Here is a 19018-nt window from a genome sequence, read left to right on the forward strand (position 1 = left end):
GTTCTACCATCTGTAGAACAAAATGAGTCTATTCCTTCTTCAGCATGACAGCTCTTTAAATGAATCAAGCCACCTAAGTCTTCTTTTCTTTTGGAGAAACTTTCTCATTCCTTCATCTTGCTGCTTATAGAGCATATTTTGGTTCCTGTACCATCCTGTTGACCTTCCTTTGATTAGACTTTGGCCTGTTAACACTGCCTAGAATGCTATGCCCAGTGCTCAACACAATACTCTAGTTATGATCAAGCCAATACAAAAAATCATGGGCCTGTCACACTGTACTACTGAGTCTCAACAAGATGCCTTTCCAGTGCAATTTAAGATAATATTAGCTTTTGGGGTTGCTATATTGCATCACTGACTCATAGTGATCTTGTTGTTGACTAAAACCTCTAGATCAATTTCAAACAAATTATAGTGATTATCATATACTATCCTATAGTTGTGTAATTTACAATGAAAACAAAAAAAAAGGCATTTACATTTATCCCTTTAAAATGTAATTTCATTAGATTTGGACCATCATTCTTTTATTGCAAGATAATTCTGGATCCAAACTCTGTCATTCAATAAAGTGGCTACCTTTCAGCATCCTGTAGGTTGCAAATTTCACGAACATATCATTTAACTATCTAAGCCTTTATTAAACTACCAATTAAAATATGGTGTAGCTCAGGCACAAGAACAGATATCTGGAATAGTCTGCTATCGTCTTCCCTCACATCTTTCTAATGTACTATTCCTTTTTGCACTCATAAGAATTGAATGAGAAACTGTTATATGCTTTGTTAATATCTAGATATAATCTATGTACAAATAGTCTTCTGATCGACTAATCTAGCAAACCTATTTAAAAGGATATGAGATTAGTCTGGTAGGATTTATTCTTGAGGAAACTTTGCTGATTCATTAGTAGTTACTGATGCCCATAAATATTTATATTAATTATCTGTTTTGCACTTTTTCTAAGAGTACTAGTCAAAATCATTTCCTAAAAGGAACATTTCATTTTATTCACATATTTTGAAAAAAATTATTTTTTTGTTCTTTTTAGTTAAAAAATCATTCTTTTTGACAGAGATAAAAAATTCAATATCTCATTTAGTTTTTAGTTCTCTTTTCATAGGAGGCAGTTCTCTTCCTTCTTTCTCTTAACCTCAGCCTGGCTTAAAAATACTTTTTAATTGTCGTAATTATTTATAATCAAACTTAGGTCATGATGGATTTCAATTTTATTCTTTGGGGACCATAAAATGATTTTCTATTTATTCTCTATTTCTGTTTTTTTCTTTTATTGTTTGTTTGTTTTTTTAAATCATAGTTGGTTGACGAGGTTCTTGTGCTTGAGCAAGGATTTCTTCAGATGATATCTATGCCCTCTTTGCTCCACAATGGAATTGTTTTCTTTCTTTCTTTCTTTCTTTCTTTCTTTCTTTCTTTCTTTCTTTCTTTCTTTCTTTCTTTCTTTCTTTCTTTCTTTCTTTCTTTCTTTCTTACTGAGACATGTTATTTCTCTTGGGCTGATTTCCTTTACAGAATTTTTTCTTATAATGGAGAATAGGAGAAGGACTATGACTTAGTGGTCACTGCTTTATTGTACTATGTCTAAATGGTAAGAATTATATCGCTTTCACATCCAATAGTTACAGTTTAGGGGTTTTTTATATATATATGTATATACATATATATGTATATACATATATATGTGTATATATATATATATATATATATATATATATATATGGGTTTATATATATATAAAGATAATCATTATTGTTGTTCCTTAGTCATTTTTCATTCTGACTCTTTGTGACCCCATTCTTGGCAAAGAATGCAGTAGGTAGTCATTTTCTTCTCTAGTTCATTTTACAAATGAGGAATTGAGGCAAGCAAGGTTAAATGACTTGCCCAGAGTAACTCAGGCCAGATTTGAATTCACCTTCCTAACATTAGGCTGAACACTTTGTCACTGTGCCACCTAGCTGCCCTAATTATAGGTAGAAAAATAAGTAGAAGAATAAGAAGGCTCTATGATTAGGGAACAAGATAAAATCTCAACCCAAACAATAAGAGGACAACCTCACAAGAAAAGACCAATCTTAGCAGTTTCTGGAAATGGAGTAGTCTAGGTAATGGCAATTAAGAGACACATTGATTGGATGAACTTTCTCAATATGTCTGAATTTCTGGGTCTCTCATTGTACATTCCAAAATTCATATATATTATTCCTCCTTCCATCTCTCTATCTCTGCTTCCTCTTCTCTCCTTCACATAAGACATCAGAAACTTCAAGATTCAAAATACTTCCAGCCAATCAGGAGTCAAATCTCAAATATGCAGAATTGTCCAGTCTCCCAAAGGTAGAGACACATTCTCTGCAAAGTTCCCCTTGACCTTCTTATTGCTTAAAACAAGAACCTCAGTCAAGAACCTCAGGCTTCTGCCATTGACTCAGTAGTTCTCAAGCCTAACTTTCATGCAATTCATTATAATTGTTACCTCTATATACATTAGGAAAATGAAGCTCTGAGATGTAGCTCAACTTGTCCAAGTTACACAGCAATAATTGCAGAATAGGTTACAGATTATCTAATAATTGGAAGGTTTGGATTCAAACCTCTATCTTCTGAATCTCTGATTGAGGCTTCAGTATACTAAAACAAAAAAGCAAAAAAACTCCCAAAATGCAAAAGACCTAACAAAAGATGACCCTATGTCTTGCATCTGCTTTTGATTATCATTTAACTAATTCCTTTCAGTCCTAATGGACTGCCTTCATTTGTCCTTTATGAAGGCTTCTCACTTAGAAATCCATACAATTCAATAGGAATTTGTAAATTGAGTGTAGTTCCTAATAAAAGACATTGCTGGAAAGATTTATTTACACTAAATAATGTTGAATATATTTTTAAGTTAAAATATTTGTCTTTTGTCTTAAGAGTTTTATATTATATAAATGAAAGGACCAGACTATACAAATGTGTGTATATAAATAATCTTTGTTTATAAATAATCCTGACCAAATTCGAGTAGATATAACTACTTTCAAGAAAAATGATAAAGAATGAATCAATTTAAGTTACTCAATGCTTGATTTTCAGTTACACAAATATGATTTTGATGGGTTGACTTTGGTTATTTAGTTCAGCATACAAGTATATACACTTTGTTTGTTGTTGTGGAGTCATCTAAATTGTGTCTGACTTTCTGTGATCCCATTTGGTATTTTCTTGGCAAAATTACTGGAGTGGCTTGCTATTTCCTTCTTCAGCTCATTTTATAGATGAGGAATTAAGGCAGACAGGATTAAAAATGAATTGCTCAGGTTCACATGGTAAGTAAGTATCTGAGACTGGATTCAAACTGCTAATTCCGGGGCCAGTGTTTCACTTCACCACCAAGCTACTCACACTAATGCTTAAAAGTGATATAAAGAAAAGAGGAACAATTCTAACTTCAAAGAGCTTATATTCTGATAATTCTGACAGCTTATTAGACTCATTTAAAAGTTTGCTTAGAAAGAACAGTGTGAACATGTGTTATATATACATGTCACATAGTAGTCTAGAAAGTTCTAAAATTATTTTACCAATGTTATTCAAGAAGCAGCTAAGTGGCATAGTAGATAGAGCAGTGGACCTGGAGTCAAAGTCTTGAGTTCAAATTTGACTTCAGGAACAAATTACATGTTCATCCTTGGACAAGTCTGCTTCCATTTCCTCAACTGAAAAATAGAAATAATATCATCCCTTTGCAGGTTTGTTGTGAGGATAATATTTGTAAAGCCTTTAGTATATTGTCTACTATACAAGTGCTATGCAAATGCTTATTCTTTAAAAAAACAAACAAAAACCCCAAAAGTCCCTATGAAATGAATAATGAAATCTATATCTTTAGTTATATATATATATACTGAAATTTAATTTAAAAAAAGATCTGAGGAGGTATTGTAGTAAAAAATCTTTACCAAACTCTAAAATACCAATTACATTAAGGCTGGCAAGTTACTTCAAATGGCTTACAACTGCAGCAGAATTGATTTACTGCAATAAATAACTCTGCTGATTCAGCCCTGGGCAATGTGTCAGAAAAATTTAGAGGCGATCATTCAATTAACTTTTATATATTAATAACGCACCAGAAATAAATACTTAGAACTCTGTGCATGTATCTCTGAATACATAAGTATCCACTTCAGAGTGGAGGAGAATGGGGAGGAAGTGACTTGACTGTCTTTCTATATTACAATAAAAACAAATTTTGATAAGTTGAAAATAACCTATGAACTCACAAATAAACAAGTGAATGTAATATATTTCTTTTACTACATTTATTATTTGCATGGGGAGGAAAGGGAAAACTTTCCACTAAATCTAAAAATGGAGCAAAATTTTAAAAAAATAATTGTTTATAAGTGTTTAGTCTCACAAAGACTAAAGCAACTTTTTTCAGGGCAAAAAAAATTGTAAACTGAGGGGATGTCCTTCAATTGGGGAATGGCTGAATACAATTATGGTATGTGATTATGATAGAATATTATTTTTCTATATGAAATGATGAGCAGGGTACTCTCAGAAAAACCTGTAAAGTCCTCCATGAACTCAAGCAAAGTGAAATATACTATGTATAAAGTAATAGCAATGTTCTGGGATGATCACTTTGAATGACTGCTTTTTGAAGCAATGCAATGATCCATGACTACTTTGAAAGACTATTGATGAAAAATCCTATCCATATCCAGAATAAAAACTGATTGTATCTGAATACAGATTGAAGAATTCTCTCTTTTCTCTCCCTTGAGGTTTATTTATTTTTTGTTTATTTGTTTGTTTGGTTGGTTTTTTTAGGGGCTGAGGGGAATCTATGTTTTCTTTCACAATATGATTTTTATGGAAATGTTTTGCATAACTTCACATGTGTTTTCTTAATAGGGGCTGGGAGTAGAAATAAGGGACAGAGTCTAAAACTCAAAATTTTAAAAATAAATGTAAAACTTGTTTTAAGTGTGACTGGAAAAATTAAAATAATCAATCAATTAAAAAAAGATTAAGGCATTTTGGGTTGAGGAATGAGAGGAATATCATAAATGCAAATAGAGTTATTTTCAAAATAGAGGGCTACTTTCTAATTTAAAAAAATCAAGCATCCTCATTTAAAACAAATTGTTCTTCAAAATTGAAAAAAAGATCATTGATAAAATGCGAAGTTACATGGTAGTTTGTGTTCATTTAAAATATTTTTATAATCTTGTAAATCAACCCTTTTGCAGTGAATTTTTTATTTATTATACATCTTTCCAACCTGTCATTCATATTTAAAATAATCCTTTTTTGTTGGGGAGATGATTTTTCAGTTAACATTTTAATTTCCTTTTAATGGAATAAGAAAAAAATCAAGGTGAAGATGTGTATGTACATATTCATGTATGTACAAATGTATGATAGATAGTATATGAGGATATTAACAAGATTTGACCTTAGGAAAAAGTAAAATTGGCCATAATTTTTAAATAAAAATGAGGAGAACAGTGTCATGGTCAGTAATTATGGGACTGTGAATGACTTGTATTTACCTGTGTTAACTCCTCCTGTGAAAATCCATGCTCCTGTGGTCATGGCTGCCTTGATAAGGCCTTTTCCAAAGACTTGCTTGAGTTTTGGTTGGAGTTCAAAATTTTGGAGGCCTCCATGAACAGAGATAAGGAGTTTGGGGAGCTCAAGTTGCCATTCCTTGGTCATCAGGTGTAGAAGGAGATCAGGTTTTGTGTCAAAGGATACCCGTACATACTGTAAAAGGAAGCATAGTTAAAAAAGAGAATCCTGACTGAGGCATCTTATAAATATGGATTATTGCTAAAAATATATACACTTTAGAGAATTAAAGAGAAAACCTTCATTTTATACATTTATCCAATTTAAAATTATTAGTTTTTAAATCAGGGCCCTAAAGTTAAATTGATATTTTAAAATTTAGAGTAGTCACATTTTTTTTTTTTTTTTTAGGAATACATCTTTTACAGATATACAATGGCAGTTAGATTTGATTAAAGGGGGCCTGACCACAACTTGTAACCTTTGATCCTTTTTTTATTATAGCAGGTTTATTTTTAATACACATTGCTTTATGAATTATGTTGGGAGAGAAGAATCAGAGCAAAAAGGGAAAATCATAGGAGAGATTAAAAAAAGCAAAAAAAAAGTGAACATAACATGTGTTGATTTACATGCAGTCTCCTTAGATCTTTTTCTGCATGCAGATGACATTTTCTGTCTAGTCTTGTTAGGATTGCTTTAGATCATTGAACCTCTGAGAAGAAGCAAGCCCTTCACAGTTGATCCTTGTAAATTTTTGCTGTTATTGTGTACAATGTATTCCTGATTCTGCTTGTTTCACTTAGTATTAGTTCATGTAAATCTTTCCAGGCCTTTCTATAATCAGCTTGTTCATCATTTTTTATAGAATAATAATATTCCATTGCTTTCATGTACCACAGCTTGTTCAGCCATTCACCAATTGATGGTGAATTTTCCAATTTTTGGCTACCCCAAAAAAGAGCTGCTACAAACATATTTGCAGATGTAGGTCCTTTTCCCTCCTTTATGATTTTCTTGGGATACAGATCAGTAATGACACTGCTGGGTCAAAGGGTATGCACAATTTTATAGCCCTTTGGGCAAAGTTTCAGATTGCTCTCCAGAATGATTGGGTCATTTCACAACTCCACCAATGCATTTATGTCCCACTTTTCCCATATCCCCTCAATATTTATCATTATCTTTTCCTGTTGTCTTAATCAATCTGAGAGGTATGAGGTGATACCTTAGAGATGTTTTAATTTGCATTTCTCCAATCAATAGTGAGTTAGAGCATTTTTTCATATTACTATAAGTGACTTTAATTTCATCATCTGCAACTGGTCCTTTGACCATTATCAATTGGGAAATGACTTATATTCTTATAAATTTGACACATTTTGGAAATGAGGTCTTTATCAGAAACATTGGCTGTAAAGATTTTTTCCCAATTTTGTATTTCCCTTTTAATCTTGTTTCTGTTGGTTTTGTTTGTGCAAAATTTTTTTAAATTTAAAGTAATCAAAGTTGTACATTTTGCCTTTCATAATGTTCTGTAGTCTTCCTTTGGTCATAAATTCTTCCCTTCCCCAAAGATCTGATAGGTAAATTATCCTTTGTTCTCCTAATTTGTTTATGGTATCATCCTTTATGTCCAAATCATGTATCCATTTTGACCTCCTTTTGGTATGGGTTGTGAAATGTAGGTCTATGACAGTTTTATGAAACATTATTTTCCAATTTTCCCAGCAATTTTTGTCAAATAGTGAATTCTTCCAGAAGCTGGAGTTTGGGAATTTATCAAATACAACCAGGTTATCTTATGGCCTTCAGGTACCACAATAATTTTTAAATTGTCTCTTCTGGATCAATTTTCCAGGTTGGCTGTCTTGTCAATGAGATATTTCACATTTCTTCCATTTTTTTCATTCGTTTTAGTTTGTTTGACTGATTCTTGCTATCTCACAAAGTCATTAGCTTCTATTTGCCCTGTTCTAATTTTCAATGTGTGATTATCTTCAGTTATCTTTTGTATCTCTTTTTCCATTTGCTTTATTCTACTGTTTATGTAGTTGTTTTCTTCAGATAATTTTTTCCTTCCTTGTCCAAACTGTTGACTCTCTCATGCATACTTCTCATTTCTTTTCTCATTTTTCCTTCTACTTCTCTTATTTGTCTTTTGAAGTCTTTTTTTTTTTTTTTTTTTGAGCATTTTCAAGAAGCCTCTTTGGGCTTGACACCAATTTAGCTCACTCTTTTGAGATTTCTTCTGCAGACATTCTGTCTTCATTTAAGTTTATATTTTAGTCTGCCCTGTCACCATAGTAGCTTTCTATGGTCAAACTGCCAAAGGAATCTTCACACAAATTAGTGTAAAAACTACTCTCCTAGGCTTTTCACTCTCCCTAATTTCTTGTTTTCAATCAGTGGCCAGCTCTTATTGTTTCTACACTTGATCTTAGCCAAAAGGCCGAGAAGCGATCTCTTATTGTTTCTACTTTAACATTATTCCTCTCACTTTTCTCAATTCACAAAATCACCACCTTAATGCAAGTGTTCATTTCTTCTTACCTAGACTTTTAAAATAGCCTTTTAATTGGTCTTCCAACCTCAAGTCCTTTCTATATATAATCTATCCTTTACATAGCTACCAGAGTAGCTCAGGTGTGACCATGCCACTCCTGTTCAAAATGCAAGAGCACTTAGGAAGCTGGCCTGTGATTCCAATACACTTTTGGGATCTCACTCCCATTTTGATGGCCTGTACAGGAAGAATCTGACTGTACTCCTTAATGTCAACATACCTTCAAACTCTTAGAAAAATATTGGTACCATAAGATACCTTTGTAGGGTCTTGAAGCACTAAATAGTCATACAATCAAATGGTTTTTCTGCCTTTCAGTAGTATTAGAAGAATAGTAGAATAGAAGAAATGCTTATTCAATGATCATTCTTATTGATGTTTATTTTCCTATAGTTATACTTCATAATGTTTCTAGCCAGAGAGCTCCTATCTCCAGGGTTCTCAGAGTCTCTTCTATCACCTCATCATTTCTGAAGAGTCCCAAGTAAAAGAAAAATTTGTGGCAAGTAGAGATTCTTCTGAAGCTAATAGGTCTCTCATTGTGGGGAAGGAAAAACTACATATATATATATATTATATATACATATATATAATATATATATATATGTATGTATGTATGTATATATGTATTTGGATTAAATTGCCATTCTTGAATATATTTTTTACAAGCCCTCTTTTGGAATTGCTTTTATAATCCTTAAATTATTCTTTTGCATATACTGGATAATGGCAGATTTTATCTGTGAAGGGTAAATTTAAGTGATGGAAGCAATAAAAAATATTTGAAAGTAATTCTGGTGAACTGGGTCATTGATCACACTGGAAAAGTATATCTTTTGGATACATGATGCATACACTTACACATTGTTGTGTGTATGTGTGTGTGTGTGTGTGTGTGTGTGTATTCAGAGACAATGTTATAGATATAGCTTGTGATCAGGAAGAGCTTGGTTCACATCCTCACATCCTACCTTTGCCATATGCTGGCTAGATGACCATGAACAAGCCCTTTAATATCTCAATGCCTCAGGCAACTGTGTAAGGCAGAATAATTGTCCATCAGCATTAGTAGAGGGAGTTTCTTCCTTGGGAGTTCTCTAAATCAATGAAATCACAGGACCCATTCAAAAATATTGTTTTAAAAAGTCCTAAATGCTAATCAATCAGGGAAGAGCTGAACAAATTGTGGAATGTAAATGTGATAGAATACTATTGTGAAATGATGAACAGCATGGTTTCAGAAAAACTGGGGAAGACTTATATGAACTGAGGAAAAAATTATTGAGTGAGTATAACCAGGAGAAAAGTATACGTAGTAAAAAGCAATATTGTGATGGTGATCAACTGTGAATATGTAGCTACTCTGATCCAAAACAATTCTAAAGGACACATGATTAAAAAAATATTTCCTTTAGAAAAAAAGAGAAGGAGAGAGGGAGCAGGGGAAGAAGGGAGAAAAAGAGAGAGAGAGACAGACAGACATGGAGGGAATGAAGGGGAGAGGGAGGGAAGGGAAGAGAGAAGAAAGGAAGAAAGGAGAAAGGGAGGCAAAGAGAGAGATCTGATAATTTAGTGGCATAAATAAAAATTAAGCTAAAAAGTCCTGAGATAATTTTTCATGTGGCTTGTAAACTGAATCTAAAGAAAATTCTTAAGTTTCAAAAGCATTTTGTGAATAATTGATGCATTATTAAAACAAGTTTAAAGAAGGGGTGCTTAACTTTTGTTGTAGCATGGATCTGTCTCGGCAGCCTAGTGAACCATATGAATCCTTTCTCAGAAAAAAAGTTTTAGAACACATTAAAATTCACAACTCCAATTTAGGAAATACAAGATTTAAAGCATCCCAAAGCAAGAGCACTTTGAAACATGAGCACATTGATTCTGGAATATTTGTTTAAGAGAAATCATTACTTTCTTTTTTTTTTTTTTTTTTTTTTTTTTTTGAGAAATCATTACTTTCGAGTCAGAGCTCATAAAGGAGAGACCTTAACTGTTGGCAACATCATTCATCAAAAATACTTATTATTAGTCTCCTACGTTCAAGTGTACTTGGCACTTATCAGACATTTATTTTGGGAGATGAAAGGTAATAGAATTTAACCCTGTCCCTGTGAAGTAGATGTGTGAGTCATCTTGCTCTAAGCATATTCAAAAATTTCTGTGTTAGCTCCCTTGGGAGTTTGTTTATGAAATATGAATATAACACTCCCTTTTAATGCACTATTCTAGGTGAGTTACTCAACTCTCTTTAACTACTCAGTTAAAAATCTGCCTTATGAATAAAGGTGAAGGACTGGGTGTCTGTTGGCCTACTTTTTTTTTTTTTTTTTAGGCGAGATCAACATTATATGCATAAATGGGACCAGTTAACTCATAAATATTCATTCCACATAGTGTTGCATGTACAAAACCTAATTAACCTACTCTTCAGCTTTGCAGGATTTGGCAAAGATGAACTAGAGTTAATTGTAACCATGGTGATGTTTCTTGTGACAGATAGGAGCTCAGTCTTATGTCGTGTCAAATTATCAACAAATATTTATTAAGCACTTACCATGTTCCAAGCTCTATACAAAGAGTAGGAGGTACAAAGATAAGAATAGGGGAAAAAAAATCTGCCTTCATGAAGTTTATAGTCAAATAGGGGAACTATGTACACATATAAGTATACAGAATATGTGTGAAATAGATATGAAATAGTTTGCTCAACATTACACAAGCTCTCTAATCCCTTTTTATATATGGGCCTGCTATATAGCTGAAATATATTCTAAATAGCAGCTAGGAAAGACAGAAAAGGTTTCATATAGAAGATGGTACTTGAATGGGATTTTAAAGTTAAATGAAGAATTCTGGGAGATGAAGAGGAGGTGAGTTCTAGGAATGGAAGACAGTCAATACAAAAGCATGGAGATGGGAAATAAAAAGTAAAGTACAGCAAGTAAATAGGTTACTATGAGTGTATCAAAGATTACAAGGAAAGAAATAAACTGTGAAGTATCTAAGTGATGGCACTTGATAGAGCATTGGGCTTAGGAATCTAAGCCCAGGAAGACATCTGCCCTTTTTCAAATTTTGTTCAAATTTTGTCTTAAACTAAATGAATGATGTTAAGTAAGTCACTTAACTTTATAGGCCTAAATTTCCTCAATGAGCTGAAGATGGAAATGACAAACCACTCTAATATCTCTAAGAAAAAAGTCCCAAATGGTGTCATGAATCAGACATAACTGAACACAAAGTGTAAAAGGTGGAAAGATAGACGGGATCAGATGGTGAAGAGACTTAAACGTCAAACAGAAGAGCTAATATTTTCAGTAGAGGACAATGAATTATATTATAGAGGAAGAACCCTGGATTGGTAGCAGTGGACTATATGACTGAGCAAATCTTTCTGAGTCTCAGTTTTCTCTTTTATTAAATAAAGGTGCTAAATTAGAAGAAAAAATGCTAAACCTGGAGTCTGGAGTCAAGACCTGAGTTCAAATTTGACCTCAGATACTACTAATTCACTATGAGACCCTGGGCAAGTTACTTTTTTTTTTTTTTTGGCTTAAGTTTCTTTATCTATAAAATGACCTAAAGAAGGAAATGACAAGCCATCACAGTAGCTTTGCTAAGAAATCCCTAAATGGGCGGCAACTAGTTGGTGCAATGGATAGAGCACCAGTCCCTGAAATCAGAAGGATCTGAGTTCAAATGTGACCTCTCACACTCTTAACATTTCTTACCTATTTTGCCTCAGCAAAAAAAAAAAAAAAAAAAAAAAAAAAGTCCCTAAATGGGGTCATGAAGTGTTGAACATGACTGAAAAAAGACTAAACAAGAACACACTATATGATATCTAAATTCTTCATCTTTGATATATTCTTCAATAGTTAACTATACTTTTTTATAATATAATTAGTGCATCGTGACTTAGTCTTTTAATTTGTATCTGCTTTTTCAAGAAGTTAATTCTGTTTTTCTCCCTGATCAGAAAACTTTAAAGTATTTTAAAAAGTATAACCAGAAACAAACCCAATGATTAAGCTCACATGTGAAACACATTGCATACTGTAGAACATTTCTATTTTCCAATGCACCCAGAGTATAATTTTCTGCAAGCAAATACAATCCACCAAATGGTAACAATTAAGTGTATGATTTAAGCTTCAGTATAGAAGTTATGATCCTTCAAAGAAGACTACATGTCTTAAAGTTCCCTTATAGAAAAAAAAAATCTTGATTTAATTTCAATACGGCAAATCTCTGCTGGGACATACTGAAGCAGAACTATGTGAAGGGTATGAGAAGAGGGACAGAAATGATCAGCCATATTCATTTATCTTCTGTTTTGAGTGAGATTTCAATGAAATTAAGTAAAGAATTGGGATCCTTTATTGTTAGATTCTTATATCCTAATATTCTTAGGTCTTATCTTCACTGTGGTGTAGTGTTAAAAAAATATTGTTCTTAAAATTCTGAGGTACCACTTTATATTTTTCAGAGTGGTTAAGATGACAGGAAAAGATAATGATAAATTTTACAGGGGATGTGGGAAAAATATGAACTCTTCCAACCATTCTGGAGAGTATGAACTGTTCATACCCTTTGATCCAGCAGTATTTCTATGGGGTCTGATTCCTAAAGAGATCATAAAAAATCGTAACAGTCATTTTTGTAATAGCAAGGAAGTGAAAATTGAATAGATGTTCATTAGTTAGGGAATGACTGAATAAGTTAGGTATGTGAATGTAATGGGATATTATTGTTTTATAACAAATAATGCAGAAAAGCCTGGAAAGACTTATTTGAACTGATGCTAAATGAAGTGAGCAGATCCAAGTAACAACAAGATGATGTGATGATCAGCTATGAGGGACTTGGCTCTTATCAACAATGAAATGATTCAAGGCAATTCCAAAAGACTTGTGATGGAAAGTACCAACTGCATCTAGAGAAAGAACCATGAAGACTGAATGTCTATCACAATATAATATTTTTACTATGTTTTTGTCATTGTTATTGTTTTATTGTCCTTTTGAGGTGATTTTTTTTCTTGTACAGCAGGACTGTTAGTATTCTTACAAGGTACTAAGACACTACTGTCTTGATAGATTGATAGAGACAATAATTATCTAATTTAGCATGGTTCAGTGTGATTGATCTGATCCTACAAGGAGATGTTATGGGCCAGAACTTGAAACAAGGTACTAAGTGGAATTGAGACAATGGTTAAATCTAGTTTAGAATTGATTTAAATCCTACAACAAATAATGGTTTCCTACTGACATAATGATTGGCATATACTCAGTGTGGGATATATAAGGAGGAGCTGTCAAGGCCAGAAGGACAAGCCCACTAAAGGACAAGCCCACTACAACAGAAGCCCACTAGAAGCTCTGGGAGCCTCAGACAGGATTCAATCGAGGAGGTTCACAAACCCGAGAAGGCAGCTCAGGCTCTTGGAACGAAGACTACAGAAGGCCTCTAAGAAAAACTAGCTGAGTCCTAAGTGAAAGAGAAGGCTTTGAAGGAAGCAATAATGGATTTGAACTTTAATACCTGGTGTATTCGGGGTGAATTCACTGAACTTAAATGAAGGCTGCTCCCAGAAGCCCCCCAAGAAACCTGCTCCCAGAGAACATTATATTTTAGAGAAGAATATTACAAGGATAAAGATGGAAATATATTTAGAAGAATTGCACATATTTAAACTATATCAGATTGCTTGCTGTTTTGGGGAGGGGGGAGGAAAGAAGGGAGAAAGAAAAATTTGGATTACAAGATTTTGCAAAGGTGAAAGTTGGAAACTATCTTTGTGTATATTTAGAAAAATAAAATGCTATTTAAAAAAGGATATTTTTCTTAGATTTGGAAGACCAGGGTTCAGATTCTAACTTTGGCACTGGAAGTGTGACTCTGAACATACTGCTATAGGAAGAGATCTCTCATGTCAGAGTTCATGAATTCCAATCTTGATTCTCTCATGTACTTTCTGAGTTACCTTGAGAGAGTCATTTTACTTGGTCTGAATTTTCTCACATCTATAAAATGAAATCATTGGATATGATGGTCATTAAGGTTCCTTCCAATTCTAAATCTATGATTCTAAGTCACTTGGCATCTTTGATCCTTAGTTTTCCCATATGTAAAATGTGAACCATAATGTTGCTCTCTACTTGTCCTACAAGATTGTTATGAGAAAATCACTTTGTAAATCTAAACACTTTTAATAAAAAGTCTGCAGTTGTCTTGCTTCTTGAGACTGCAAGTAAAATGTTAGTGAAGACCAAAGGTGAGAGGAGTTAGGGAGAGTACAAAGGCAGATAATTGATAGTTATAGAAGCATTATTTAGTAGCATGGCTACTTTTAAATTACCATGGCTTTATTGGAGTGGCCTCCTCCTTGGAACTCAATTGTCCCAAAAGCATCTGTTGGGCTGAGCTGTGTATGCTTGCTGATGGACCATTTCTCAGACTGGATGTCATTTCGAGAGAGTCGGCTTTCATTTTTCTCATTCTGAATAACGGAGATACTTGGTGTGAGTCCAACATGCTGGCCTATTAGACGCCCACAGCAACACCTATGGCACATAAAAAAACCCAAATAATGTGACCTTCTTGGGATGTGCATGTTACAAAACTTGCTGGAATAATTCAAATATGTAGGAGAGGTTGTCAGACTGCTATCTTTTGAAAACCTGAAAACTTTGCTGAAAAGCAAAGCTCAATTTAAAGATTTTTTTTAAAGTGAAGCGCACCATGGCTTACTCATAGAGAAACATTGGGAAGGATAAAGAGATTCAATGAGCTAGCTATCAATTAATCACTTCCCATTTTTCCTTATTTTGAATTTATAAGTCTTATGGCTAACAAAACCTTTCATAAACACAGAATTCAGGTGCTATTATTCTGAACTTCTCAGCTGAGGAAATTAAGACAAAAAAATTAAATATCTTGCCCACATTAGCCTTGAATAACCTATTGTATGCCTCATCATTTTTCACTTTTTGCTATGGCTTTGCCCTTCAGGGATAAACATTCATCTCTCCACTCTACTATCCTCCAATTTCCCTGATCTATCTAATTCCTTTTATAATGTTGCATAGTAATAAATGAAATATTTTAACATGCACATTTAAAATAAGATATGTTACACATATGTGACTCACAGGCTATCTTATCTCTTCCAAACTGACATTTATTGCCAAATATCTAATACTGAGAATAAAAATTCACATCTTGCAGAGATAATGAGAGAATCATTCATGAGATATTAAAAAGAAAACAACACAACACAGTCCTGTCACCATGGGAATGTTACAAGCTGTTATACCTAGGGAAAGTGATATGCTTCTGGGTCTAAAAAGATCTCCTGACCTTATTTCCTACTGTTGGCTTATATGAAATTAGAGATGATATTCAAAATAAACTAAATTAGGAATGAAATCCTGATTGGTATATTTCTTAACAACTCACCCTTCAACATAGCAGATTACTGGTGCATTATTGTTAAAAGATGTTTTGGTAGGTTATATATGCTTGTTAATGACTTTCTGGAAGAAAATATAGGAATGAAATCCTGATTGGTATATTTCTTAACAACTCACCCTTCAACATAGCAGATTACTGGTTCATAATTGTTAAAAGATGTTTTGGTAGGTTATATATGCTTGTTAATGACTTTCTGGAAGAAAATATACATGCTCTTCTGAATATGTTTTCAGAGTACAGCTGACATGTTATAGGGTTAGATGAATTCCACTCAGATAGGTTCAACTACAAAATTATCTTTAATTTGATAGTAGTTCCCTTATAAACTTCAATCATTATCTTTGTAGTCAAACTTGCCTAATTATAATTTCATTTTCTGGACAGGAATAGAGAAAAGTAAGATTACCTATGGGGGTCTTTGGTGCTGGGTATTATATGAATACATTCTCGTTTATAAAATGCTCTTTCTATCCAGGATTTCTGAGCCTGAAAAGAAAAGATGGAAAAAACATAATTGATCAAATTTGGCAATTTTCTTAAATAAAAGAGAAGTACTTCAAAAATAGAAAGGAAATATCAATTACTTTAAATATAAACACTCAAATAAAAAAAAAAAACCTTCAATAACCAAAACCCAAATACTATTAGTATTGTTGGAAACGTTTTAGCATATTTTCCCTGACATAAAACATCAAACTTTTTTTTGTAATTTAGTATGCAACAGAAAGTCTCCAAATAACTTAGTCAATAACACTTATATCTGGGTGAGGGATTTTTTGTTTGATTTTAGTTGATCACAAATAATAATCATATTTTTATTTTTAGTTAACTGGTTTTTCTTTTCCTTCTGAATGCCACTGATAACAAATTATAACTGACATACAAAAAAATCAAGGATGAAAAAGCATTTACTACATGCTAACTTTGTGTCAAAACTAATGCTAAATACTGGGTATAAAAACAGAAAAAAGAAGAGACAGTCCTTGCTCTCCAAGGAGTTCACATGCTAATTGGGGAAGAAAGGTTCAATTATAGGGTAGATTGGAAGGCCTCTTGGGAGAACCAGCCTTCTTAGTTATGAGGTAGTGCCTCATAATTAAAATGCACTCTCTCCTAAATTTTGCCTCAAAGATTTTCTTGCTTCCTCCAAGATTCAACTCAACTGCCATGAGTTACATATATATTACATGTACGTGAGTGAGGTACATATTGATATTCTTCTTTGCTAATGCTATCTGAAACTACTTTCTATTTTCTTTGTATTTTATATTTGTGTGTGTGTGTGTGTGTATGTGGGTGTGGGTGTGTGGGTGTGTGGGTGTATATGTGTGTAATTCCCTCCATCCCCAATAAAATATCAATTCTTGGAAGGCAAGGGAAGTTTAATTTTAATTACCTGGAATGGTGCCTATAAAATAAAATGTTCAGTCAACTATTGCTGAGAAAACAAATGCACCCAAATAGCTATTGTTCACATGCTAGATAGATCTCATCTATCCTCAGAAAAACCTTTAGTTAGACAAATATTATCATTTCCTGTGATTAAGGAAAGTTCTGTTGTTGTTGGGTGGTTTGTCATTTCTCTCTACAGCAAGGAAAATTTAATGACTCAGAATCACAAAATAAGTGGTAGAGGTGAGACAATAACCCATTTTCTTATTACTCATATCATTAAATTATGACAAATTCATATTTCTTTGAAATGTTGAAAATTAATTCACTGTACTTACCCATGGACAGAGTTTGGGTACAAGGAAATTTGGCTTAATATGTCATAGAAAATGTGGAATAACCAGAAGCAGCAAATATAAAATGAAAAACCCAGGGCTCAAATGGATAACATTCCATCTCAGGTCCTTCTGGTAGGTAGAGAAAAGAGTGGCTGGGGAATGCCCCATTAGCCAAGTCTAATTGACCACAACAATTTCTCTGACAGCTAAGTAACTAGTACTTGAACTGAGAGAGATAAAATGAAGTAAGGCAATCTATGAAAGATTTCATTTTATAAACCTGTGGAGGAGAACTGGTTTTTCCCACCCAAAGGTATAGATTAAAAATGTAAAGCCAATCAATGGTATACAATGCTTTCAATACCACCCCAAGAGATAAAAATCTTACTTCCCACATAAATAAGAATTTCATTTCTTCAGTGGCCATTATTGGGCTTACTTATTTTATATGTGTCCTTTAGATCATATAAAGATTCCTGAGAGATAGCACAACATGGAAAATAAAAGCTAACAATCTATTCCTGAACAATATATCCCTCTCAACTTTACCTTGAAAAATACTAAATTAGAAGTCTTTCATAAACTACTTCAAATATTTTTGCCATAATCATCAAGTAATACTTTATTATTTGGAGTTAGGAATTTTAAAGCAGTACAAAATGTTATCTGTTATCAACCCATTATGACATAGAACAAATAAGATTTCTAAACAGTTTGAACAAATAGTTTCACAAGAAAAGAAAAATTACTTTACCCCCCCAGGCCTGTTTTCCCTGCTATAAAATGAGGCTGTTGGACTGAATGGCTTCCAAGTTCTCTTCCATTTCTAAAATCTATGATGACAAAATCTACTATATTTTCCTCACAGAATTGCTCTAAGTATCGGATGGGAAAATACATAAGAAAACTCATTGAAAACTGAGAAGTCCTATGAAGATGAGATTATGTCTAGACAGACATAAAAGGAGGTTATTCACCAACTACCCTGATGATATGACACCAGGCTCATAAGAAGATGTGAATGAATCAATAATTTATAAAAAGAATTCTGACCAGTCTCTTTAGTAACCTAGAATATGTCTAATATATTAATCTTATTTGAGAAAGGTTTCAGGTGGCATTAAGATTAGCTAATGATCTAAAGTTCATAACATTTGTAGTGCTGCCAATAAGAAAGATGTGATATCCAGAATGGCTTGTGCTAAGAAGAGGATAGTCATACATTTTCTTGGGTGCAAGAATGGAATGTCTTGTGATAGAGAAGTTAGAAATATATAGTTTTCCCTTCCCCCTCCTCCAATGGTAAAAGAGTAAATAAAGATTGTTAGATGGGTAGGAATGTGTTAGGATTAGCATTTGTAGCTGATGCAACTCGCATAAGAATTCTAAAACATGAGAGTCTAAAAACAAACCCAATTAACAAGCAAGTTTTGAATAAATATCATCATCTACATTTTCTTGAGATTAAGGTAAATTTAGTGACTCATTTAGAGTCACATGATTAATGTTAGAACTGAGAAAATAATAATCCACATTATTTGACATTTCTTATTATTTCTTTGAGATACAGAAAATTAGTTCACTGAACTTACCCAGGGATAGAGTTTGAGTACAAAGAGAAATAAGCATAGTAGAAAACATGGAATAT

At 33.0% G+C, this 19018-nt stretch overlaps 1 protein-coding gene and 1 pseudogene across 1 annotated transcript in view; both read right to left on the reverse strand.

The window, feature by feature from the left end:
• The window catches only part of TRPM3 (transient receptor potential cation channel subfamily M member 3), a 700360-nt gene that overhangs the window by 308813 nt on the left and 372529 nt on the right, over positions 1–19018 (reverse strand). The window contains exons 2-4 of the mRNA XM_051962081.1: positions 16047–16126; positions 14526–14730; positions 5574–5787 (exon numbers count right to left, since the gene is read on the reverse strand). Coding sequence (XP_051818041.1) covers positions 5574–5787; positions 14526–14730; positions 16047–16126 — 499 coding nt within the window. The remainder of the gene's footprint in view (positions 1–5573; positions 5788–14525; positions 14731–16046; positions 16127–19018) is intronic.
• LOC127546156 (uncharacterized) lies at positions 7924–8056 on the reverse strand (annotated as a pseudogene).

Source organism: Antechinus flavipes, chromosome 1, assembly GCF_016432865.1.
Source record: "Antechinus flavipes isolate AdamAnt ecotype Samford, QLD, Australia chromosome 1, AdamAnt_v2, whole genome shotgun sequence".
Lineage (NCBI taxonomy): Eukaryota > Metazoa > Chordata > Mammalia > Dasyuromorphia > Dasyuridae > Antechinus > Antechinus flavipes.